The sequence below is a fragment of the Channa argus genome, chromosome 4 (assembly GCF_033026475.1).
Source record: "Channa argus isolate prfri chromosome 4, Channa argus male v1.0, whole genome shotgun sequence".
NCBI classification, from domain to species: Eukaryota; Metazoa; Chordata; class Actinopteri; order Anabantiformes; family Channidae; genus Channa; species Channa argus.
Window position 1 is genome coordinate 16,199,651 of NC_090200.1, and position 27,878 is coordinate 16,227,528.

The 27,878-nt window shown below is 41.1% G+C and overlaps 1 protein-coding gene across 1 annotated transcript; it reads right to left on the reverse strand.

The window, feature by feature from the left end:
• Positions 1-21: 21 nt before the first annotated feature.
• On the reverse strand, positions 22-26,695 carry kcp (kielin cysteine rich BMP regulator). Its single transcript, XM_067502364.1, has 46 exons — positions 26,041-26,695; positions 25,055-25,587; positions 24,848-24,920; positions 17,291-17,595; positions 16,986-17,154; positions 13,360-13,433; positions 13,153-13,246; positions 12,622-12,704; positions 12,450-12,543; positions 12,282-12,361; positions 12,092-12,177; positions 11,813-11,903; positions 11,541-11,640; positions 11,333-11,418; positions 11,076-11,169; positions 10,834-10,983; positions 10,589-10,695; positions 10,416-10,509; positions 10,129-10,302; positions 9,962-10,044; positions 9,767-9,860; positions 8,662-8,844; positions 8,359-8,529; positions 8,064-8,237; positions 7,850-7,932; positions 7,672-7,762; positions 7,512-7,594; positions 7,250-7,423; positions 6,839-7,018; positions 6,453-6,717; positions 5,716-5,798; positions 5,546-5,636; positions 5,302-5,475; positions 5,139-5,221; positions 4,571-4,691; positions 4,384-4,466; positions 4,101-4,200; positions 3,847-3,935; positions 2,888-2,990; positions 2,632-2,774; positions 2,331-2,503; positions 1,585-1,696; positions 1,400-1,501; positions 1,155-1,320; positions 770-1,069; positions 22-612 (listed from the first exon to the last, which is right to left on the reverse strand). Exons 1-46 carry the CDS (start codon positions 26,135-26,137, stop codon positions 392-394), a joined length of 6,309 nt encoding a protein of 2,102 aa, XP_067358465.1. The 5' UTR covers positions 26,138-26,695; the 3' UTR covers positions 22-391.
• Between the last annotated feature and the right edge of the window lie 1,183 nt (positions 26,696-27,878).

Here is a 27,878-nt window from a genome sequence, read left to right on the forward strand (position 1 = left end):
CCAAATGAAACACAGCAAATATTAGTGAAAAGTCAGTTTATTTGTAAAATAGAGGGAAAAAAGAGTACCTGAGAATATGTGGCTTACTGTTTATGCAGTCAGACGTGCCACAGTGTTAAAATAAAGCTAAACAGTAAACTTTGACTGTAAATAATACAATTAAAACAGTTGTTTTATAAATGTGCAAAATTAGTATAAATATTCTGTTCCAAACAGTTTTTAATCATCAAAATATGCAGTATTTCACTTTAGTCAAAGAAAATCCACAGGCCATGGATATTGTTCCATATACAGTAACAGATGGCTGGCTGATGTAGTCCTTGGTTGGACCACAGATTATCAGAGGTGTCATGTGTGTGCATAAAAATTAAATTCACTTAAATGCAAGCGGTTATGTGGAGTTGCTGTGAATTATCTTGGGGCACTTTTCTTGCGGTATACAGTAGTAGTTGTGCAAAACCAGACCGGCAGGACACTGGCAGCCTGGGACACAGGGTTTGAAGCAGTGGCTCTCGATCACACCGAGTGGTACGTCAACGTTAAAGCAGGTTACAGGGCACGGAGGGCCACACTCGTCAAACACAAAGCCCCTCTCCACTGGACAGCCCACAGCTGAGAATGAAAGCAGGAGAGCAGAAACTTTGAGATGCTGAGAGGATGGTACAAGTTAACTTGTGATGATGTTTACAGTTTGCAGGCTACTAGGAATTAGAAGGTATCTGACAACAATCACTTTTTCCAAAGAGACAACCTATCCAGTTTCACTCACCGCACAGCGATGAGCTCCTCCACTGCAGAATAACTCCAGCTTCTCTGCACTGTCTGGCGTAGGCCTCCAGTGTGTCACACAGACACTCATCTGTATTTGCCCCGCAGGCACAGAGGTCATATACACAGGCTCCATACCACGGCTCAGGCGGCACCACACGATGGCAGGGCCTAAACACAGCAGACTTCAGGACCTTGCAGTGAGCATTAGCACTCTTTTTGGCCTGGTAGCCTGCTTGCTTACACGGGTCGACATCCTCACCAGGTCGACACGATGGGGGGGAATGGCTGCTATTTGTGACCTGAAACGACAGTTTGTTATGTGCAAAATTAAAACACTTGTTTTAGTTTGACAATGAGACTTTATGCATGTAGACTTATGCTTTCCATCCAGCTGTTGCCAAAGTCAGACTCTGATAGGCTGAGTTGTCCGCTGGGCATTCGGAGGTCATCTTGGTGGTAGTTGTTAAAGTTTCCACACAGGCCACAGGTGTGACCCTTATAGGAGCCTGGCACACTCACTTCCAGGTGTGATCGACCACTCCACAGCAACTAAAGGTGGACCAGCAATTAATGTCAATTTACCCAACCATAAGCTTTCTATCAAAAGAGAGAAAGATGAAGACTGTACCTTGAGGCCAATGTTAGTATTGAGTAATATGGTGTTGGTTTGACGTTCTATATAGAGGTACGGTTCTCTGAGGAACGGCAGAGTCACAACTTCATCATTGACCTGAAAATATGAATAGTAGCTGAGTGGATGTAGAACACAAACATAATTGTTCACCGTTATTTGCTGTTCTTGTACACACAAACCTTCACAACCCAGTCCTGGAGTAGTTGCACGGCGACGTCTCCTACAAACACAGTGACCTCTTTAGTCCAAGACACTCCTTTACGTCCACGATCATCATTAGTTGCATGAATACTTTATAAAAGAGACAAAAATCTTTATTGTCATCATTGAGCACATATACATATCACACATGCATGTTACAATGATTTTCTTTTCTTAGCATTCAACGCATCCCCCTGGGGGTAGCAGTGGGCAGCCACTAGGGGGCCACCCAGGGAGCTAGCGCTGAGTGTCTCGGGAGTGTAAGCTGGGATTTGATTTGATTGACTTTTGCATGCATTCTGTTGCTCTACCCATTGAGCTACCAGGTCGCTAAAACTTGAAAAATAAATCAGCTAATTCCTTGCAAGGTCAGGTAAAGTGAAATGAAATTTCTGTTTTGCAGTGACTAAACCTTTCTTAAACATGAGCAGAAAATGGTATTATGAAAAATGCATCATGCCTTTAAAGACAATGACTGAGGAAAACCAAGCAATGGCTACTTCTGAACCCTCATCATAGGTTATGACCTTGTGTTGTGCTCCAGTTTAAACAAAGAGAATATTATTCCTTCCCAGGCTGTTTGATTTGAAGAGTTTTTAAGGGTCAAGTAGATGAATACATTTCCAATATTTCAAAAGAACAAAGCAGCAGTTAAAGAACCAGTAAAAAAAACTGGGTTGTTACTATATATCTCTTACTTGAGTAACCATGGTTACACTCTCACCTGAAGTCTCCACCCTCACAGTCCTGTGCCAGGACGTATGTGCAAGCTCCCTGGAAGTGCAGCATGCGTCCATCGAAGGTGCGATAATGAGGGTCGCCGAAGGCAATGCAGGTGGCCGGACGAGGAAGGCAACGAGGACAACACAAGCCTGGGACAACTGATGGCATTTCATCCTGAGAGAATACATACACACACACACACACACACACACACCTAAAGGGTTAGGACAGTGATGCATCATGAAAACATTTCAGGATACAGTAACACACTGAGAATGTTTGTGTTTTTTTGTTGTACTGACTGTTGCACAGGTGAGGGGAGGGCAGCGTTCACTGTGACAGTGGACGTCTCCTGACACACACACACAGCTGGTGCACTCATCCACCTCCCAGCGTTCATCACTGTGGTAAACTGTTCCCTGGTGCAAACATGACACCCCTGAGTCTGCCCACACACACACACACACACACACACACACACACACATACAAGAGACTTGTTAAGCGGATATTTAACACTGCAGTTTGCTGCGCTCTCTGTGTTAAATGGCGCTGGTACCTTGGCATTCATAGCAACATTTCCCAGGAATCTTCGCTTGTTTGTGGCCATTCAGACAAACTTCAGGTAAACACTCTTCAATGCTGCATTCTATGTAGCCCAACTAAGGATGCATACAGAAAAAATAAATGAGATTAATAGAGGCCTACAGTAAAACTAGGTCAACTTTAGACAACAGAATTAAGTCTTTCCTATTTGGAGATCTTGCAAAGGTCAGTCCTGCTATTACTAAATTGAATCACAGCTCTTGTGCTTAGTGGGAAACATATCACCGCACTTTGGAAAATATATCTGCATATTAAGATATAAAATGCTCAGTCCCAGAGTTTACAGTAAATATTTTACCAAAATATGCAGATAGTGTCTTTTGGCCAGGACATCCTTTCAAATCATTCATTTAATTTTTCAAATTTGTAAGCTGTGCAATATCCTTTCCGATAATGTAAATATTATTTCAAATCATTTATTTCTGTCTTCAATATTTGACAGTGAGTAATAAAATAAAATAATTTCTAACAGTGTTAAGGGGTTTGTACTGTAAAAGTCTTTTTAGTGGCTCTTTCTATTTTTTCATAAAAAATACTGGTTATGTTTAGCCTGTTTTCTTATAAGGCAAATGTGGTTTGGAATAGTGGTGTATACAAGTTATAATAAATTTTGTTATGATTACTTTCAGGCAACACAGTGGTAGAGTGGTTACTGCCAGATATAGAAGGTCCCCGATTCAAATCCATGTGCCAGCGGTGGCATTTTGCGTGTTTTGCAGTGTCCTGTGCTTGTGTTGTTTTCCTTCGGGTACTCTGGTTATCTTCAACATCTCTATCTGAGATAGAACCTGTCCAGGGTGTACCCTGGCTCTCACTCAGTGACAGCTGGTATAGGCTCCAGGCCCCATGTACCCCTGAACAGGAGAATCGGTTAAGATGACGGATGAACGACTACTTTCCTGTACAACTTACATTACATGTACATGTGATGCAGTCATCATCGCTGTCTGTCCAAATGCTGCCATTGGCTACTCGTCTGTTCTGAGCCTCAATCACACAGTCTGTTTAAAAAACAGGAATAATTGATGTTTTAATGTCAGTGAGGTTTACCTATAGTTTTACTTAGACTTTTATCTACTTAGCTCTGGGTATTTAATTTGCTTTTGAGTGTTGTGTGAAATCACACAGAAAAAATACAGTAGAATAAAACATGGCCTTAAACTCACCTTTACACACAGGGCAGCATGAGTCTGGAGGGGTGAATTGTTCATTAAAAGGGCAACTAAGTGGGAGGCACATTTGGTGTAGGCAGGTCCATGTCAAGTCCTAAACCACAGACACAGAATCAATTCACTGCAGAGTTTCACTTCACTGCAGGTGTAGACAGGTCTTCCAAAGCCTAATGTTTAATCCTTAGCTACAGTACAAATTATCTATCAGTTGATGACTCATATAATATTGCTGACATATTCCATAAAGAATAACACAATAGTGCTGTTGCTATGGTACCTTGCAATGGCAGGTAAAACAGGGGTCATCTGTGGCCAACACCTCGTTGCCAATCAGTGCAGCGGTGCAGTTACTGAGTGGCTCTAAACACACATACACACACACAAACACATTACATAGCTCAATATGAACACAGAGTAAAATATTATAAACTACAATATATCATAAAACACAGTTCAGTACTGACGTGCACAGACAGGACAGCAGGACTCTGGTCCAGCAAACAAAATGTTGCTCTTGGGACAGTCGACCAGACTAGGACACTGCTTTCGGTAACACATCAGGTGTTGTTCACCATCCGGCATCACCTTACAGAGAAACATGTTGGATTATACGTAATACTACGATTCCTTTTACTACAATTACCACTATAGCCTCTGCATCTTCCTTATTTTGAAAATCAATAGGCAGCTATTTCAACAGTTATTATTTATTTAAGTAATTTATTTAGAAAATTAAACAATTTTTTTTGTTCCATTCTCTTAAATATAACAATTTATGCTTTTCAACTGTGTTATATGATTAAACACAATGCATTTAGATTTTGGACTAATAAGTCAAATTCAAGGAATTTCAATAAAGGCTTTGTTAACTTGTACTTGTACTAAATACTTTCCTATGTTTTATTAAAGTAAATGATTAACACATGAATTCAGAAGATCATCCACAGATGAACCAATATTGCAAATAATCCTACCACAAAGTAAACAAGTCACACATAAAGCTTCCAGGTATCAGGTACATATGGATCATACCTCACAAGTGCAGATCTGACAGGGGTCATTAGCTGGATTAAAATTGTCCCCTGGACCATACACTCTGCCCTCAAAAACACAGTCTGTTGAAAAACATTTATGCACAAATAAGAAAATAACCCTCAATAAAAACCAAAGGTGCTTTAGATGCCCCTGTGCTTACCAGCACACACAGGGCAGCACTCCCCAGGCACTCTGATGAAGTTCATACAGGGAGATAGACAGTGTACTTCAGAGCAGGTGGTCACCCCATCCACACACATACAGCTCATACAAGGAGTGGAGTCTGCGAACCAGCTACTGCCCTCTGCATGCTCCTCACCTTCATATACACAACCTAAGAAAGACAATTAAATTGCTCGGAAAACTGCTACCTCCTGTAATTATAATTTTAGTTGTCTATTTACCTCTACAGCGAGGACAGCAGGCTCCTGGGTCGGTCACCTGATGCATACATGGCAGCTTGGGACACTCTGGAGCGCACTGCACCTCACCTGCCTGTGGGATTCACACACATCAGCAGGCAAGCACATGGAGGGGTGCACATATTGGAAGGAAAAGACAGTTAAAGTCAGACCTGGCAAGTGCAGGTGGAGCAGTGGTTTGAACTCAGGGTCCATGTCTGTCCGTCACTAAATTCCTGTCCATCCAGTATACACACTGAGACCCGGAGATAAAACACACAGAAAGTAGAGGAAGAAAATTATTTTTGTGTATGACCAAGTGCCTACATTTGGCTGTTCTTTTTTTTCAATAATAGTTTTATATGGATTTTAAAGAAAAATACAGCTCATACATTCCAATAAAAAAGTATTAGGCATTAATCTAATGTCACGTAAAATAAATATGGTACTGGCTTTTTAATAAAAGCAAACCTTAACTAAAACACAATGTTTCTTTGCTTGAGTATCATTCTTGAGCTCAGTACGGACTTAGTATAATTCCCTCACAGTAAAGTATTTTAGGTTTATTTATAAGTACAAATGTTTGTTTTTGTTTTTTCTGTTTAACAGGGTACAAATCAAGGCTTTAAACTACCGCACACAGAACAGAAAGTCAGATGTAAAATAAATGTGAAATAAGGAGCATAATAGTGTAGAATCGCAAAGATACAGTATTTGATCTATTCTTCGACCGTGCAGTTTTCGAAAACACGAGTGACCAAAAACAAAGAAGCTCCAAAAACTTGTTTATTCTGTGCAACAAAAATGTGAATTAAATATAATCCAAATTAAAACTAAAATAATAAATCTAAAAACTAAGAAAATGCAGGCACTGGTCAGCCTTAAGTAGCACAAACATTTCAAAAAGTACCTGTGCACTCAGGACAGCACTGTCCTGGCTTGGCGACCGGTTGAGCACATGGTAGTGGCGGGCAGACAAGTGGCACACAGGTAACAGTACCTCTGACACACGTGCAGCGCTGGCAGAGGTTAGAGGAGGGCGAGAATGTGTGACTGTGAGAATGAACAACGCCTTCATAAAGACAAGAGTCACAGACAGGGCAGCACGCGTCTGAAGAGACTGGATGAGAGCACTGGACTGGACAAGGCCTCTTCTGACAGTTCACCAACTCATTCTGTGCAGCACAACGAGGTGATGTGGGTAGAGAAAACAGTTGGAGGGATGCAATTAATGAAACAGTAAAAATATTTATACAGTCAGAGGACTTTTCATTCAGTGACAATTATCAGACTCACCAAACAGAAGCATGAGGAGCAAGGATCAGACGGTGAAGTGAAGGTGGAGCCTGACTGATACTCTTTCCCGTGATGAAGACACATCCCTGTGCAGACAGGGCAGCACTCCCCTGGGTGGGTTACTGGCCGCACACAGGCAACACTTGGACAGGACCTCCGCATACACACCACACCACCATTCTACACATAACAACCTATGTTTGACACTCAGTACATGATACTCAACAATTATGATACAATGAAAAATGAATAGCAACTTTTTGAAAATGTTGAACATATGAAAAAGCAGCAAAGAAGGGGATTACATTGCAGAACTATTGTTAACACTTTTTTACTAATCATTTTTATAATTTGAATAATTCACTTAGTCATGGTTGTTGTTTTTTTATGATCATTTTATGGTCATTGTACCAGACAGGAGCAGAGCTGACAGTGGTCTGCTGGGTGTGGGAATCTTTCTCCATTAAAACAATCTCGTCCGTTAAAGTTGCAACCATTACACACTCCACATGCACAGCTGTCCAAAGCTGGGTGGGAGCATGACACAGCCGGGCACCTTCGCTGGGCACACACCACTTCACCTCTCTGTGAAAAGAAAGACAATTACAGACACACAGTAGCTTTGCTATTACAGTGAGTCTTTCAACAGAAGGTAAACGCCTCTCCCGCTCACTGAGCATTTGCAGTCCTGACACCCTTTCTCTCCTCCTGGAAAGATCTGTCCATCCACATAAGCAACATCTTGAAATTGACAACCTGCACACACAATAAAATCTCCATTATTTAAATCCTAAACAGACACATAAACTGTAATTTCTGCTATGCTTGCTTACCATCACAGACAGGGCAGCCACATGAGTTGGTGATTGGGTAAGGACATAGGACTGCGGGACATTTCTTCTTTACACACTGCACTGAACCGCTCTGTAGGAGCATAAGCATGGCATGTTGTATATATGATTAAACAGCAGGAGTGTAACTTATGTAATTCTTTGTGTTTGTTCATTGTACCTGGCAGGTACATTCAGAGCAGGGGTTCCCGGGGTCAGGGATCGACTGTCCACTGGTAAAGACTGCACCATTATAGAAACAGCCTATAAATAAAGACGGGTTTATTTAGTAATTTTGCAATCATAGGAATGATAAACAAACACAACCTGAAGTCAGTTATCTCAATTTAGTGGTAAGGGCAGAGTTTGATGTTACTATTGTTTGATGTGCATACGTTCACACTCTCCACAGCATTGTCCAGGTGGTTTGTAAGGGTGGCTGCAATCTCCATAACAAGGCAATTTGGTGCAGATGACCTCTCCTCCATAACAGTAGCACACACCACAGGGGTCCTTGTCATCACTGAATTCAGTGCTGTCAGCATATTCTTTACCATGAAACATGCAGCCTGGAAGCAGAAAATCAGACACTGCTCTAACATTAAAGTAGTTGACATGGAAGTTATGTATTTTCTTCAGAGACTAGGTCGTTGTTTTTATGGCAGTCATTGGCTTGGGTTTTTCACTCGCCTTCACAGGACATGCAGCACTGTCTCTGGACTGGATGGTTACAGTTGGTGAGGGGACAACGCTTCTTTTCACAATGGACAGAGCCCTCACGGCAAACACACACGGCACATGGATTTGACACATCATCCCACGTCTCCCCATTAGCTCGCTCCTGACCATCGTATAAACAGCCTGCAGGAACGCACGGGATATAGAAAACAGAATAAGTCTAAATGTGTAGTCACTTAAGGAGCTAAAAATCAGCTTCAAGTATCAGAAATGCTTTATCTTTAAGTTAAAATGGCAGGATTTGCGAATGTGTACCTTCGCAGGAGCGGCAGCATTCCTGTGTGATGGGGTGAGAACATGAAGCAAAGGGGCAGGGCTTGCGTTGACAGTGGACTGTCCCATTGGTGCAGGCACATAGTCGACAATTGTCAGCTGGGTGGTAGAAACGCTCTGTGTGTCTGTAGGGTCGATGCTCGTATGCACAGTCCAATGGAGGAGCTAAAGAACATCATTTAACAAGATCAACAGTATGACTATACTGTATAACTTCATAACCAACAGTGTATTAAATGGGCCATTGTCACCCAAGAAACAAATAAAACTGATTTCAACTATTACCATTATATCAACTTCATAAAAGGTCCACCATGAAATGAAATGGTAAAGCTTTGATGTCAAATACTCTGACAGACTCTTTTAATATTTTTCATAAAAATAACGTAAAAAATGTAATGTCAAACTCTTGTCAATAAAATACTAATTACTAAATGCTGCTATACTAAAATTTCCATTTCTTTACATTCTCCATACTTAGATTACTAAAAACTCGAATTAATTACTGATATAAGAGCAATTTGTACAAATAAATAAATATTCAAGCATTCAATTAATTTGTAATAGCTGTAGTAGTTGAAGAAGTAGTTCCCTGGCTACTTGCTTATGTTTGTATATATACAGTATATGCCCAATCAGTTATCAGTGGTTCCTCTTTGCCATGTACACATGGATTTAACTGTCACCTGATTCGTCTGATACCTAAAACAACTGAAACATATGCAGATCCGGCATTTTCAGGAGTTCACATTTGACTCCAAGACTGAATATTATATTATATATTATAATATAATATAATATAATATAGTATTATAATGCTTATAGCAAGAAATGAAAATTACCCTAGTTGCCTGAAGTGTACCACAGAAACTGCATCAGCTCTAGCTCTGCGCTGTATTGACACAAGCCAAACCATAATAGCTAAACTCCTGTTGCCTTCAGAGCAGCAATACTTGCCCAGGATAAGGTGCATCTACTACATCTATGTCTACGTATTCACACTATAATATGCTGTATGTTTGCATGTCTTACCCTTTGCACATCCTCTGCAACTCCTTTTGAACATTTCTCTTTTGCACATCCTTACCTGGACACTGTGGGCAGCAGTCTCCCGGCAGAATGTTTGGGTTAGAGCAAGGCAGTGGTGGACACCTCTTCATCAGACACTGGACATTCCCATTCTACAAATAACAGCACAGACTGAAATTAAACGCAGCTTCAGGAGGACCACAGGTGATCAACACTGAAGGGTTAGTCATGCTGTCATGATCATGTTTCCTACTATGCAGCTGCATGTCCTGCATTTGTCAGTGGGATGGGGAAACTCCTGTCCATTGGGATACTCCTTTCCTGCATAGCTGCAGCCTAACGTAGAGGAATGTTGTATAATTGTAGGAGGCTCATCTATAAAACAGTTGCATTACTGAAAGAAATCTCCATATTCCTCACCATTACAGTTGTTCTGACAGCATGTTCCAGGCAGAGGTGCATTACAGTGTGGATGAGGGCACTGTGCTCGGTGGCAGTCAATCCTGCCACTCACACACCTACATTCCTCACACACACGCACAGGATTTGGAAAAGCCTCTCCATCCACAAACACATAGTTTTCAAAGGAGCAGTCTGGAGAAGATACATACAAAAATACACAACTTTCTGAGCTGAGCTGACTGAGAATAAATGATCCACATATTGTACTTGACTCATGACCAAATCTATTGTTATCGACTGGGTACCTGGACATTTAGGGCAGCACTCTCCTGGTGGTGTGTATGAGTTGGTACAGTTGAGTGGAGGACAAGGTTTTCTCTCGCATGCTACGGTGCCGTGCTGAGGAGGGGGGAAAGCTCGTCACGAGGTTTCAAGATGGACAATACAGTGCTAGGTGTGTAAATGGAGACATGCTCACCTGACAGATGCAGATGTGGCAGGGCTGGTCAGGGCTCGTAAACCTCTGCCCGTTGCTATAGATGCGATGGTTGAAAGTGCAGCTTTCACACACTGCACAGCAGGACCCTAAGAAGAGGAAAGAGACAGCACACTTAAGTTACACAGTCATATACACCCACTGACCACTTTATTAGGTACACCTGTACATTCTAATGCAATCCTATACAACAGCTCAGCAACTCAAAGACACACAGTCTTACTAACCACTGTTCTTGGTGGGATGCAGGCACTCGGTGGAGTGGCAGTGTGTGTGTGTACACAAGGTTTCTCCATTCACACAGGTGCAGCTGGAGCACGGGCCCTCGGGTTGCCAGCTTGAGCCTTCTTCATATTCCACTCCCTCCAACACACATGCTACAATGAGAACGGATGTTTTCATTGACTTTCTTCTTTGATAAGCTGAATCAACATTTGTGTGTTGTGTGCATTTGTGTGTGGATTATTACCTTTGCAGATTGGACAGCAGAGATGAGGATCTGTAATGGGGTTGGAGCATTGGACAGGAGGGCACTTCTCTTCATGGCAAATGACATTCCCACTCTAGTACATATAATATTTGTGTAATGTGTTTTGAAGCAAATTATGTTTAGGTCCACAGAATCCTGTCTATGTCTAATAAAATCAATTCAAAAGTGCAAAAGATCTAAAATATTAAAATAGTTTGAGACAAGTTTCAATACTTCAGTACCCTATAGGCACTTGCCTTACACCTGCACTGCAGACAGGGTCCACTCCCAGCAGGGATGAAGACTTTCCCATTAGCATACACGATCGTGTCATATTCACATTCTGTAGGAACAAATCTAAACTCTGATTATTCTTGTTTGAGTTGAAACAGTAAATATTCAGCATGCAACTGGCAAAACTAACCTAACAAAGAAATGGGAAAACTGTATATGAATTATACTGACCCTCACATGTGGGGCAACATTCTCCTTTGTGCCTCGCAGGGTGACTACAGTGTGCTGTGGGACATGATGTATCCATATGGTCACAAGTCACTTCGCCTGCCTAGTAGATGTATCCAAGAGGAATTAATTGTGTACAATAATATTTTGAAGTTTAATGTGAAATTCATGAAAGTAAAAAAAAAAGATATTGCTAGGTTTGTTGAACTTCTGATTTATGAAACATAGAAGACATTTTCATACTATAACAGACAACACAATTAGAGTGTACTGACTGAACAGCGACAATAGAGGCAGGGGTCTCTCCTAGAGGAGAACATCTGTCCATCCATATACACCCTGGACTCATATTCACACTGCTCACACCTACAGGTCACATTAACAAAATAAAAACATTTGGAAAATAAAAAAAAATTGCTTGTATTAACATACTGTACTGTATATCTGAGGGAAAATTCCTACACATTTACCACTTGTGTTAAAAGTAAAATTTGAATAGGATGAAGAAATACAGGCTCCAAAGTGACATGGAGAACTTTTGACAGGTTTGTTACCGTGGGCAACACTCTCCAGCTTTATGCACAGGGTTTTGACATGACAATGCAGGACAGGGAAGGGTTGAACACACCACATTTCCATTCTAGAGAAAAACACAGACAGGAATACGTTAGAACAAAAGGAATCTTGATTAACATATAAACACAAAGATTTTGTAATTTGATATCTGTGCTATCAATGACCTACCACACATGTGCATTCTTGACAGCGGTCTCCAGTGGGAATCACAGCTCCATTAGGGAAGTCATGACCATTCACCCCACACCCTACAACACACACACAGGCATATACTGTTTTGCTTCAGGCCAGTGAATACACACATATTGCAACAGTAAATGAATAAAAAGAACCCACCGTGACAAACTGGACAACAGGTATTGGGTGATGGAGCAGCTGGATTTTTACAAGGGGTGTGACACTGCTCCCTCTCACAGCGAACATGACCCTCCTGGAGAGATGAACGGTCAGTGGCTAATTTCTACGGGGGAATGTAGGAACTTAAGCAGATTGTTAGTATCAGACCCACCAAACAGTAGCAAACGTCACAGCTCTTCTCTACTGGTCTCCACTTAGCTCCATGGTCATGCCGGACACCAGAGTGGATGCAGCCTGCAAACACATATTAAATCAAAATGCTTTAGTGTCATGGTTAATAGGAGTGAAGCGGATCAACACCAAAACTCTCAAGTATATATTTAGTTTGTTAGTTTAATGCTCAGTCTATTGAGGGATGCATTTAACTGAGATTCTTCTATAAAGAACATCTTATTATTGGGCAGGGGTGGTTTTTTATTTAAGCAGCACAGTGGTGGAGGATTTATTGCTGCTGCCTGACAACAAGGTAACTGTCTCAAATCTTGGCAGGTGAGAGCCTTTTTGTGTGGAATTTCCATTTTGTACATGTGCTTGCATGAGCTCCTCCAGGTTTCCTACCACAGTCGGGAGGCATGCACTTCAGGCTAACTGGTGACTAAAAAATTGCCAGTACTTGCAAATGTTTGTCTGTGTTTGTTTCTCTGTGTTGGGCCTGAGATAGAATGGAGACTTGTGTTCTTACCTCTGCATTGCTGGCAGCAGTGTCCAGGTACAGATTCCTTCTGTGTACAGTCCAGTGGAGGGCAGGGCAGAGGAGAGCACTCCCTGGTACCACCCTGTGACCAAAGGAAGGACACAGATGTGTGAACAGATAAAAGAGCAGAATAAATGTTCAGGCTTGCCTATATATTTGTATATATGTTTATGAAGGTGAATGTCCAATACACACCTTACATTTACATGTCTGACAGCCATCCTGAGTGGTGTAGGACACATTATGAATGGTAACATCCAGCTCACAGTCTAACAATGAGACAAGGTGTTTAGTGCATGCATATATTTAAGCTTTTGTATATATATATCTGCATGTTCCAAGGGATAAAGTGTGTACAAATGTGGTAAACAAGAAAAGTAAAGAAAGAAACGAGTTGTACAGTAATGACAAAACAGCATGTCTCTGATGTAAAATACATGTGCTCATGCTCACACACCGTGTTCTATGGCCATGGATTCCTCCTAACACCAAATATATGACACTGAAAGTGATTAATATGGCTAACAAGGGAAAAGAAGACTGGTAAAGGTTTCAGTATTCTGGATGGCCCCCCTTCATAACAGATCAGGTCATGGCGTCCCCCACTGTTCGTCTTTGGTTGTTAGGTAAGTTAAACAGTTGTTTACATATGAAACACTGAAGAGCAACATGACTCAAACATTTTCCATTAAAGAGTGAGAAGCAGCTTTTGCTTAGCTTTGACATTTCAGCAGATAATTACTTAATGGATGACTCTCTAAGACCGAGATGCATTTGTGTGTGGGAGAGGACAATGATCACAGAGTGAGAAAAGCTAGTAAAGGCTGCCCGCCAGTCAACAAGCATTTCCTCTAGGAGGCATGCAAGAGATCAAAGTGTGTGGGGGAGAGTGAGTCACTGAGTGTATGTGCCATTGGAGTCTTCTGACCTACATGCAGAAACAATTAAGCGAGAGATGAATAAAAAGACTGTGACTTTTAGAGAGCAGTTGTAGAGGGTTAGAGAAGGGACAGCGGACTGCAGGGGCCCATTTGTATCATATTGATGGTGAAAATGTGCACAACAAGCAGAACCAAACATGGCTGACATGACTGATGAAGTTACAAAAAGACAAATAGAGACTGGGAATCCTTAATGGGGCAACATCAACATCAACATTCGTCCAATAAATTATGATTGTTTCGTCCCACAGTGACAGCAAAGAAATGCAACAAAACATGGTTAACTGCTAGTCCTTTAAACTTGCTAGTCCTTTAAACTGATGTTTTGACAAGAGGGGGGCAACAAAAAAACTGTGAACATAACATGGACAAATTCTATCATAATACAGTTGATATGGTCTACACACAGCTGCCTATTTACACACCATTGTATACACAGTTTTCTATCAAACATCTACAGTAACACATTTGGTTACTGCAAAAACAAACAGGAGTTGAAAGTGAACCTAAAACCAAAAAAGTAGGCTGAGAGATGGTATATTCATTTAAATTGAACTACAGAGCTGGAGCTGGATCCTTTCTTCTTCCTACATCTCCATCACATTGTATATATTTTCGATTTGTTAAGATGCTATAGGACCAACATGCTGAGAGGATTCTTCTGTTGTTCAGGGAGTTCCATGTACAGCATTAATTTAACCCATAATTAATATAAAGATACTGATTCCAACAGAATATTTTTTAAGCAGAAAGTTTTGGTTTAATTTGTTCATATTTTGAATCAAAATATGAACAAATTAAACCAAAACTTGAGATAGCTGCCCCTTTTCTTCAAAACACCTTCAACTTTTAGCAAATGTCCCTAATCTCATCTGCAGCTCCTGTCACCACCTTTCAGTGCTCTTCTTTAAACAGATAAACTATTGCCAACAAAATAGTGAAATATGAAAATTATTTTTAGTGCAAAGGTTTGCTTTTCCCTTGATAAACAAATTATAAAGTAACTTTAATTGTGATAAATGGTAAATGCTCTGCTTACATAGCGCTTTACAGTGTTGCTTCTAATTGACCTATTCAGACACACTCACACACTGATGGCGGCAGCTGCCATGCAAGGTGCTCACCTGACCAGGGGAGCAAATTGGGGTTCCGTGTCTTGCCCAAGAACACTTTGACACATAGTCAGGAGGGACTGGGAGTCGAACCACTGACCCTGTGGTCTGTGGATGGGCGATGAAGAGATTTGTGCTAGTTGAATGTGCATTGAACAGTATGTTTATGAAAACATTACTCTTTATGTAATTTCAAACAAGGGGATGCAAACTTTTAACCCCAACTGTGGATCTACAGGTCCACCCTCCTCTTAACTGCGAAACAAAAGCACTGTACTCCTTTGTTTCTATGGCAGACACTCCATTGTTTACCAGTCATGACAAATTACATTGTTGTCATTAGCTGGATCCTGCCACCCAGTAAAGCAGGAACCGACCTGATGTACATGACAGACAGCCTCGGGGTAACCGAGGCATCAAACCCGATGACAGAGATTAGGGCAGATGATAGGAGCAGAGCCAAGAAGACAGCGGTGGAACCAGTGGAGCCTGAAATAAAAGCTACGGACAGGATTCAAGGGAAAGGTGATTGGCCTGTTCTACAACAGTCCGTCCCTACGCAGCTACTCCACACACATCCCTGTCAATGAAATACTGCTTAGATCCATCTTTGCCTTAGCACCACCTGTCTCAACCACTTCTGTCAAAGCGATCATAATCATTTCCATGATGGTCAAAACCAGCCATCCATCCATCTGTAACCACTTAACTGCTTAACATCATGCTCGCTCAGGATAGCTGAAGTTGTTGAAGAGAAGTGCATTGCTGTTACAAACTTCGTCTAAAGTATACGGATCGCACTGCCAAAGAGTCACAAATGAAATGTTGGATGTTTGTCGAGTGTAATGCTGCTCTAAGAGATGTTCACGCCATGACCATTTGACTTGGACTTGAGCAGGCTTCTAATGTGCGCTTGTCCCTACAGGCATTATATGAAGGAAAGTTGTTGCTGCAGAGGCCAGAAGTAGGATTAAAGGCCCAGTGATGTTGAAATTGCCCCTTCAGTTGTTCTCTCGTTTAGGCACCCACCATGCCTAGAAGCAGGGAAGGGGGACACAGGGCCACCTGCAGTACATATGCTCAACAAGATACCACATAATTTTTGCGAGGCTGCATGTACATGCTCAAAATGACAAAGTTCATGTCCATGTACATGGGCAAGCTATTCAGTGGTTGCTGAAATATTTTAGTCTGGACCAAAGTGATGGACTGACCTGCTTATCAACATCTTTAAAGCCATTACTGCTAATGCGGTCGAAAAAGCCTCAGACTGATTCATACTTCGTCATTAACTTAAGATTAACACAAATATGGACATTCCAAAATACCTGTCTCAGCTGTCTGTGACACACTGTTTCACTGTTTCAAGGTAAGGGCAAACAAATGTCAATCCACTAACTAGGAACTTCAAGCCGGTTGAATGAGTGGGTTAGATTGTACCAGAGATACATATATTGTCATATATTTCTTATAGTTTTTATACATTTATTATGTGTCTTTTTATATGTCTGTTGTAAACTGACCATTTCACATGTGATTGTGTGTCACAACCAACAGAGGGCTCTAGTGCCACAGGGCAATAATACTATCAGGTATGAAAAGGTGGGCTCCCGTGTTGTTAGTAATGTTAGTTACTACAGTCAGTAGTAAAGTAAACCTGACTGAAGATGAAATTTCTGTGCATCAAAGTGTATGTGTGCTAAAGAAAAGGATTAAGAGAAAACTGCAAAAGTAGAGAAAAAGACACAAGAGGTTAAGACATATTTACCTTTGATGGTAGATTGGCATGTAACCTTTCCAGATGTGCAAATACAAACAGTGTTTAAGTCCATCTGCCAGTGCTGGCCATCGTCCACTTCATGTCCCTTCCACTCACATTGCTGCTTCACACACTCACATCCCTCCAGGTGCTTTATGCGTGATTGTAGATCGACATTCTGTTATAAAAAAAAAACAAACCTAAACAAAAAAAATCTTTAAAAATCTCATTATCTCATGTTGTGTTAAATCACATCATGTTTCATGAAAAGTCATAGATGCTTTGTGAAATACTAACACGTTATACCGTTATACCTGAGCTTTGACCATGTCCAGCATAAGTGAAACCTCATCCAGTCTCTTCTCTAACTTATTTAGCCTGTCATCTTTCTGAGCCTCAGAAACAGACTTTAGCACTTGAGGAGATCCGGGAGGCCCCAGGACAACACCTCTCTGCAGCTGGTCACTCTGGATGTCCTGGGAAAATTGGCTGACTTGGTTTGTTGACCTGTGGCCAGTTTGAAGTTTACTAGGGGAAACACCCTGCTTTAACATTTGACTGCTGTCAGAAGAAGAATCTGGGGTCTGGTTGTCCTTGTACTGATACACTGGCAAAGCATCTAGAAGGGGAAACAGGCAGTTGGTAGGAGAAACAGCTTTGGTGCAACACATATCAACTATGGTGGTCTCACTACTGAGTTATAACACTGTGAGAAAGGGATGAGCATGTCAGGAGCAAAAACTGTTTTATCAGAGATTTACTAGTTTATACAGCTGTTCATTGTGCAGCTCTCTACTGTGACTAAAACACCAGGAATCTCCAACAAACATAAAGTTAAGTACCCCATTCAATCACTGAAGCTAATTACAAATGGAGCTACATCAGTCGTTGTACCACACTGCCAGACTTATCTGACACACATCCAAAACATGTCGATTACAGTATTTTTCTTCAATTTTACTTATTAGTTCCCTAAAAAAATTAATGTTGAGGAAGGAAAGCATAGGATCTGAAGGGAAGAAACAATTGTGTGTACACAACTTGTTAACATCGTCCTATAATAGTTAAATATTGTTATCTAAAATGGCAGAAAAGTCGTTGGCTCACTGTTAAATGAAGAAATGTTTCATTTGATCAACGTGTTTGTACCCACCTTATTATATACATTTGGATATTGCCTTCAGGTTTCCGAAGTAAAATTGTTGCCATCTGTTTGCACATAATATATAACAAAAAAGGCTATTTCTGCAATACAACTGGCCGGGTTAGAAATGTAATTGCAGAAAGAAAACAGGTCAAGTCAAGTATTATTCAGTTGTCTTTTATTAAGAAATGCAGTAATCCTTTCTCAGTGTAGTAGATTAAAATGTACTGAACAGACTCAGCCCTTCTTAAAGTGTCAAGTGACATTTTGATGGCGGCAGACTTGGGCCGGTACACAGTGTTGGTTTTACTTGATCAAACCTAAGCGTTTGATACAGTTAACCATAAAATGTTGCTAAATTGTCCACAAAATGTTATTGGTTTTTCTGGATCTGTACTTCAGTGGTTTTACTCATATCTTACTGATAGAACTTTTTTCTGTTGCGATAAACCAGATCATGTCTGACAATATGCCTCTTTCATGCGGAGTATCACAGGGATCAGTTTTAGGTCCCTTGCTGTTTTTATTGGATATTCTTGGGTATTCTTATTCTTAATACTTATATGCTGATGATATTCAGTTATATTGTTCTCTCAGGGAGTGTGAGTTTCACTTGTTGTCTAACTTGTTGGATTGTCTGTCTTGTGGTTGGGCAGTAACTACCTTCAACTAAATCCAAAAAAGACAGAAACTACTATCGTTGCCGAAGATAAGAAAATTCCACAGATCAGGCAACAATTTGGTTCTTTGGGCTCCTCTGTTCAGTCAAGCCTCAGGAACCTCGATGTTGTATTTGATCAATCTATGTCCTTAGATCAATATTCAGGACAGATGGTCAAAAATTGTTTCTATCACTTACGGAATATTTCTAAAATGAGGAAAATGTTGTCCAGTGTAGATTTAGAGATGATCATACATGCTTTTATCTCATCTCATTTGGACTATTGTAACTCACTCTTCACTTGTTTTAACAAACATGTTATGAATCATCAGGCTTTTAACTGGAACCACTAAGATCCCACATCACACCGGTTTTATATTCTCTTCACTGGTTACCAATCAAATTTAGAATTGATTTAAACATTTGGGTGCTCACTTATAGAGCCCTTCATGGCAACGCTCATGAGTACATTTCTGACCTGCTGACTACTTATGACTCCTCGAGAGCATTGAGGTCATCAGGTCAAAATCAGGTCAAAATCTGCTAATCTCCCTAAAACCCATTTTAAAACTCTGGGGATCTTTCTTTTCAGTCTGTGGCTCCCAGACTTTATTGTATATAATATTTTCTCTTTTTTACACTTTGTAAAGCACTTTGTGATTTTATCTGTGAAAGGTGCTATATAAATACTTTTTACTTACTACTTACTTACTTTACTTATTTATGAATACATTTTTTGGTCAAGGGTGATAATGGATATATATAAAGGGCTAAGGAGCCAATTATGATTACGCATGTGCAGGGCTCAGATTCTGTGTGCTACGCCACTGGTTATTAAATTGAATTGAATTTTGATGTCCTTTCCTTGGATGTAGGAATAAAAATTAAAGCATTAAAAAAATTGTATATTTGTGGAATCTTACTTTTGATATTTAGCAACCTCCTTAAAACCTATGTACAAAACATAAAAAAACAACAACAAAGTGGTGCGCCTTGATGACATCATTGTGGAATCCTGCCTTTGATACTTAAGCACATATAGGTTTAAAGGAGGTTGCTAAGATATTCATTTTGCCAAGGCCAGCAACGGAGTAGAGTTGTACCATAGAGACTAGGTCACATTGAATTTTGGAAACAAACAAGAAGCGATTGTAAAAAAATGCTATATAATAAAGTCAAGATTCCAATATTCATATTGCAAGAAGGATGGCTGTTCAAGAATCATAAATAAATTGTGTAGAGAGCGACAAACTTCACATTACTGAAGATTCAACAAGCCAGACAGCCAGAAACCCTTTAAACATTTCTCAGCTCCAAAGTGAACAAATGAAACACACAAAGCAAGGACCTGAGGACAGGACCATGACAGAACTTAATGATGACAATGCAAGACATCCAGCAGTGACAGCAAACTTACAGTGTACTATAGAATCAACTAGCCAGCCAGATGAAAAGCAGGTGAACCAGTCAACATTTCATACACAGGAAGTGGATGACCATTGCTTGCAGGTTAGTGAAGAAAATGTGCCTCTGATCCAGAAAGAACTAATTAGAAAGTCAAAGCAAAGACCTGAAGACAACACGTCAAAGGGGAATCGGCGTGCAAAAAAGTCAACTTTGCTACTGAGATTTGGACTAAACACACGACAGCCACCTGTGAGTATGACATCCTCCTTTAATACCACTGAACAGGCAGTAGTGGAAAAAAGAATACAATTCACTGTGCCGACAGAGCCACAGTCCCCTGAAGTAACAGAGCCACAGTCCCAGGTGCTGACAGAACCACAGTCCCCTGAAGTAACAGAGCCACAGTCCAAGGTGCTGACAGAACCACAGTCCCCTGAAACAACAGAACCACAGTCCCAGGTGCTGACAGAACCACAGTCCCTTGTGCAGACAAAGCCACAGTCCCCTGAAGCAACAGAGCCACAGTCCCTTGTGCTGACAGAACCACAGTCACCTGAAGCAACAGAACCACAGTCCACTGTGCCGACAGAGCCACAGTCCCCTGAAGCAACAAAGCCACAGTCCCAGGTGCTGACAGAACCACAGTCCCCTGTGCCGACAGAACCACAGTCACCTGAAGCAACAGAGCCACAGTCACCTGAAGCGACAGAGCCAGTGTCCCCTGTGGCGACAGAACCACAGTCACCTGAAGCGACAGAGCCACAGTCCCCTGTGCCGACAGAACCACAGTCACCTGAAGCACAGTCCCCTGTGCCTCTGATCCAGAAAGAACTAATAAGAAAGTCAAAGCAAAGACCTGGGGACAACACGTCAAAGGGGAATCGGCGTGCAAAAAAATCAACTTTGCTACTGAGATTTGGACTAAACACACGACAGCCACCTGTGAGTATGACACCCTCCTTTAATACCACTGAACAGGCTGTACTGGAAAAAAGATTACAATTCACTGTGCCGACAGAGCCACAGTCCCCTGAAGCAACAGAACCACAGTCCCCTGTGGTGACAGAGCCACAGTCCAAGGTGCTGACAGAACCACAGTCCCCTGAAACAACAGAACCACAGTCCCAGGTGCTGACAGAACCACAGTCCCTTGTGCAGACAAAGCCACAGTCCCCTGAAGCAACAGAGCCACAGTCCCTTGTGCTGACAGAACCACAGTCACCTGAAGCAACAGAACCACAGTCCACTGTGCCGACAGAGCCACAGTCCCCTGAAGCAACAAAGCCACAGTCCCAGGTGCTGACAGAACCACAGTCCCCTGTGCCGACAGAACCACAGTCACCTGAAGCAACAGAGCCACAGTCACCTGAAGCGACAGAGCCAGTGTCCCCTGTGGCGACAGAACCACAGTCACCTGAAGCGACAGAGCCACAGTCCCCTGTGCCGACAGAACCACAGTCACCTGAAGCACAGTCCCCTGTGCCTCTGATCCAGAAAGAACTAATAAGAAAGTCAAAGCAAAGACCTGGGGACAACACGTCAAAGGGGAATCGGCGTGCAAAAAAATCAACTTTGCTACTGAGATTTGGACTAAACACACGACAGCCACCTGTGAGTATGACACCCTCCTTTAATACCACTGAACAGGCTGTACTGGAAAAAAGATTACAATTCACTGTGCCGACAGAGCCACAGTCCCCTGAAGCAACAGAACCACAGTCCCCTGTGGTGACAGAGCCACAGTCCAATCTGTTACTGAGGGCTGTAAAGAATAAGCCACAGTGTGCTGTAATGAGAGAGACAAAGTCTGAGTTTTTAGAAATGCAACCTGCCAATAGAGCTAAAGATGTCTTAGTTGCTCAGATATTTCAGAGAAGTGCTGATACAAGCAGCTCTGCTATGACTGAACACACTAAACAGGGCCTCCTGACTATCCCAGAGTTCACAATCCATGCAATTATAGATAAGAAGGATGAAGAAATATCTGTGCTAGTTAAAGAAAAGGCTGGCCTGTCAAAAGAACTTAAGCATACAAAAGAGCTGCTCACAAATCAAAAAGCCAAGTCAACTCAGGAGGTGCAATTCCTGCAGAATGAGCTGTCTAAAAAAGTGCAGGAAGAAAGGCATGCTGCCCTGAAATTGAAACCAGAGAAGGCTCTGAGAACTGAACGTTCTCAGTGGATTGAAGAGAGGTCCCGTTTACTAGATGCACACGAGGAGGAAATTTCCAAGTTGACAAAATCCTGGATTCAGACGCTTGAGAACAGCAGGTCTCAGTGGAAGGAAGAGAAGTTCCATCTCATGGCTGAGCACCAGAAGGCTACCTTGACTATGAAGGAAATGTGGAAACAGGACTTGGAGAACATCAGGTCTCATTGGGAGGAAGAGAAGTTCCGTCTCATGGCTGAGCAACAGAAGGCTACTTTGACTATAAAGGAAATGTGGAAACAAGACATGGAGAACAGCAGGTCTCAGTGGAAAGAAGAGAAGTTCCGTCTCATGGCTGAGCACCAGAAGGCTACCTTGACCATGAAAGAAATGTGGAAACAGGACTTGGAGAACAGCAGGTCTCAGTGGGACGAAGAAAAGTCCTGGCTCATGGCTGAGCACATAGAGGTCACCTTGAGCTTAAAGGAAATGTGGAAACAGGACTTGGAGAACGGCAGGTCCAAGTGGGAGAAAGAGAAGACCTTTCTCATGGCTGAGCACATGGAGGCCAACTTGACCATGAAGGAAATGTGGAAACAGGACTTGGAGAACAGCAGGTCTCAGTGGGAGGAGGAAAAATCCCGCCTCATGGCTGAGCACCTGGAGGCTGAAAGAAAAAGAGAACAGAGGGTCCAGGAAAACCTTGAAAAAAACAGACTACAATGGCAGAAGGAGAACTCCTGCCTTCAGGAGTCCATCAGAACCATCATGGTGGGCATTGAGAAGGATAAGGATAACAGAATGAAATTTCAGCATGAATTGGAAGAAAAACTAAAAAAGTTAAAGATTGAAATCCTCCAAAAGAAGAAGAAGAAACGTTTCCATTGGCTATCCAGGACAAAGAAAGGGAGTCCACCAAGCTCAGACATCTGAGCTCCTAGGTCACATTCTTATTCTCCATCATAAGGCCATCAACCATCAAGAAGAAGAGAAATATATGTGACAAAAACATAATTAGTAATTACAAGAAATAATGAATTTCTTATTTTTATATTATATAGTATTATATTATATTATTTATTATTTTAAAAATACAATACTGGGCAGCAGGTGTGGACTTTGCATGTTCCTCCCGTGCTTGGGTGGGTTTTCTTCGGGTGCTCTGGTTTCCTCCCACAGTCCAAAGATGCAATGCATGTTAGGGTAATTGGTGACTAAATTACCCATAGATTTGATTCATTTGATATGAGTGGTTAACGTGTTAAAGAATGTAAATCTGAAAATAAATAAATAAAAATAAAAGTAATTTTCTTTATAATTTTTTTTGACAAAGCAACATGGCAAAGACAGTTGAAGTTGATTGAAGTTGATGAAATTGATTTGTCGAAGTATAGTTATTAGTAGTTTAGTTATTTACATTTATGTATTTCTCAACCACAACATTTTAGATTACATATTAATAAATTATAACTCATTCATAATGTCAAATGTTTGTCCTTTTACCTGCAAGGAAGACTTAATAAATCCATCTTAGAGATTTTCCCAAACTGTTTTCCAACATAAACAATTGATATCTGAAAAGTTGGTTGTCTTGAGTTATTCATTTAAAACAACTGGCACAATAATTATGGCAGGATAAAAGCTACAATTAAAAAAATATTTATAGTATTTATATTATTGTGACAACAGGGAGTGTTTCCGCAGCTGCAGGGGTGGAAATGACGAGATAATATGATATTTTTCATATTCATGTGATTTCTTTAAGTATACATTATTCAATGTCGTGTGTCAAAATGTCCTCTATTCACAGTTTTCACAAACACACACACACAAACACAGAGACAAAGAAATGCTGTTCATACACATTAATAATTTGTTCTCCATTTAGCAGTATGTTTGCTGTGTTTTACAACCCTAAGGTTTGCAGTAAACCTTATGGGCAGTAAAGCCCACTACCTGCTGTCGTAGGTCTTAAGTTATCAATATTCTGATCTTTTATATGAAAAATAATGCTTTTACTGAGTAGACAAGCAATTGTGTCCTGTGACCCAACTCTCAGGGTCTTTAAAATATCCCAAACTATCAAGTTACACCTCAATGAAATGTTGTCTTTGTTGTGAAAGAGCGCATCACTGACAAAATTCTAGTTCCACTTCAAGAAATTTAACAATATATTATTAGGGTCAGCAAGGCTCTGAGAAAGAATGAAGCTAAAGGAAATGAAAAGGGAAAGACAATAAAGCCTCTGGGATATTCTAAATTGTCACCACATTGCCTAGATACATCTATGTACATCTAGATGAACATCCATGTGTACTTATCCATGTACTTATTACATGGATAAGTACACATGTGTGTACTTATTATCCAGAAAAACAACATTAATTACAGTGCTGCAGTTAATTTTTAAATGGTTACATTTAATGCATGTTTGGGGGATATACTTATATTTTACCCTAAATAATAAATCATGATTTACACCCAGATTTGATATAGATCATGATGCTTTACCTGTAACAGTTTTGCAGAACCATGGGCGTCTTACGTATGCCTTCATTGAAATTTCAGCTGTCTTCAAATGTCCCTGCATTCATAAAGAAACTGAACTGTAAGTAGCTCAAAATACTGCGCATAGCTAAATCAGTAAAGATGATGCCTGACAGTCTTATGTCAGTATATGAGGACAGAAATGTAGTGTAGAATGTACAAGTAACTCACACTAAATTTGCTGTGTTTCTTCCCTGGTGTGCTGCCAAGAGTAACAACAAAATCTTGAGGCAGGTCCAGGTTGATCCTCTCTTCCCTTTTTAACAAGACAACAATGGCTTCTTGACAGTCCACAAACCACGTCAGTCTATCAGGCTCCAGGCTCACAGCCAACTGTACCCACTCCTCCGTGGAGAAGGGGTTTCTCATAGGGAAATGAATACTGGCAAGCATCTGAGCTCCTCCTGCAGGTCGGTAGTCCAAACGCAGGGTTTTATTGGGGGTGGAGGAGACGATTTGGAGAAGTGGTAAGGACTTAGAGGAGAGAGAAAAGAGGGTGGCACTGGATCCTGAAGACTGATGCCCAACCAAATGCACTCCCATGCTACCATGAATGTTGGAGTACAGGAAGTGGGTATATTTTGGAGGAAGTATCATGAAGGGTGCTTTGGGGCGTATTCGATATATCTCACTGCCGCCACTCTGTAGTCTGGCCACACCAGCTAGGTCTTGGGACATGTTCAGAGCTGCCAGAAGGTCAATCACTGGGATAGAGATAAAACATAAAGTGAATTGTAAGACACATGCACACAGATCCATAGTACACAAGATCATTCTCATGGAAAAGGACACGGTGGTTTCTTGATTAGGATGAGTGTCAGTGTGTGTGAAGGGATTCAGAATGAAACTATTCACCAACCGGTCATACTGGGCTGCAGCAATGACCTCAAATGCAGCTCCACATGGCCATTGTGACACAAAGAGTTTGGTCTATTTACATCTTAGTGGATGCAATACAACATATAAGTATAAGCTCATAAGTATTTGCTCATAATACTTTCTTTTAAGTATAGTTTTGAACACTTTCAGGATCTCGACTGCTTTACATTTCTGTGCTTTTAACAAAACAACATAAAGTTAAGTTAAATAAATATACAACAATTTTTTTCAAATATATAAAAATGACAACCATCAATGAAACTCAATTGCGTACTCACCATCCTCTTGATTTGACTCCGAGTGCCCCTGCACAGACAGCGCAAAGAAGCTGAGCCAATTCAGCAGCATGAGTGGCCTCAGTTTGCCGCTTTCCATTCTTCGAAATGTGTGAGGCCTGAATTAAAGTCCTAACACCTTACACAAAAAGCATGGCCTTCGTTGTCCCGCCTAGTGTCATGTGTTCTCCAAAGTGCTTGAACTTCTCCAAAGAGCGCGCAGGTCAAGCGTGAAACATCTGGATACAGCCCGGGCGTCACTCCTTTACAGTCACACACTTACATTCCCCCCCTGGGACCATATGTGCTGCTCAATTTCACTTCATGATTAAAAGGCAGTTAATCGTAAAGTTTCGAGTATTTTTCAGAAGAAATTTGCTCGCTTTCAGATGAGAGACAGAAAAAGATTTTTCAAAACTACGAAAAAGTTCAGGTGTGCTGTACAAGTGAGGTCACCAGCTCTTGTCTCTGCCTTGTTTAGTTCCCAGTCCCCAGGACAGCTGTGAGTCAAATCTTTTCTTCCCCTGGTTACCCTCTTTTTGTCAGAGGAAAAGTATCTCCACCCAAACTTGCTCAGTGGTGTTGATTCCTTAAGACCCTCATTTTGGTAATCAGCTAAAACCTGGTCTGGAGACTGGAGAGGAGCCATGCCCAAGTGTTTGAGTGCACAAAGATACAGGGGCTCGGCCTAAACACGAGTGGTCATGTTTCACTGCTTTGGAAACAATCCCAGACCACATCCCCCACTGTGCTCACTCCCCCTCTCTCCCTCTATGTCTACAACCCTGGAATTTTCACTTATGTTGTGGTCCTGCTCCTCTTAGCTGTGTTTACTAAATAGAACGACAGACACATGCCTCTTCATCTTGTCGATGTATTTGGTGCTATGATCGGACAGCCAGGTTTGTATAATGGAAAGTACACGCCGCAGAGTCCCTCATCACTTTGGTGCCAAATTGTTTTATATCACTCGAAGAAGTCTCCTGCAGGAGAAGATTCCACTTGATTTTCAACAAGCTCCTCCAACCCTCTGTCAACATACAAACAAAGCTGGATCTATAATATACCAGTAACAATCACATTTAAAATGTTTTCCCATAGGACTTAACATGCAGCCAACCTCTCTGGATAGCATGACACCATCAAGCTTAGATTCAGGATTTGAAAAAACAGTATAGAAAACAGAGACACGCAAACACTTTTTTTGCAACATTTTTCATTATGCTGTTTAACTATTTACAAAATACACTGTCTGTGCTTTATTTCACAAGCCTAATTGTGAATGTGTAATGTATGTATTCCACTCCAACAACTTCCGCTACAATAGATTTGTCCAGTGAGATGTCTTAGCAGTTCTCAGCAAAAGTTTGATGTCTCTCATAATGTCTCTCATGTCTCTCATATGTCTCTCATAACATCATCTTTTTACCACATCTTTGCCGACATCCAGTGGTCACATCCCATCACAGCAGATAAATGAGGTGGTGAAATACAAATGTAGATATGCAAAGATTCCCCGACCTATTCTAATTTTGGTGATCAGATTAATCTTTCCAAATATTGCTTAATATAAAAAATAATAAAATTAAAAGTTGAACTCAGTCTGTTAGTTTACTGCTGTTAATGTATGTTAAAATGCCATATTTAAACAATTATATACTCTGAAAAGCTTGTCCCGTGTTTTCTCCCAGGTACTACAGAGTGTTCAACCTTTTTTCCAGAAGGCACACATTAGTCTTCAGACACCTCCCTCCTGCTTTTCTCTGACAATGGAAACCACTCACATGTCTGCACAAACCAAAACATCTCACGGAGCCAGACAACTGCTTTCATCAGAGGAG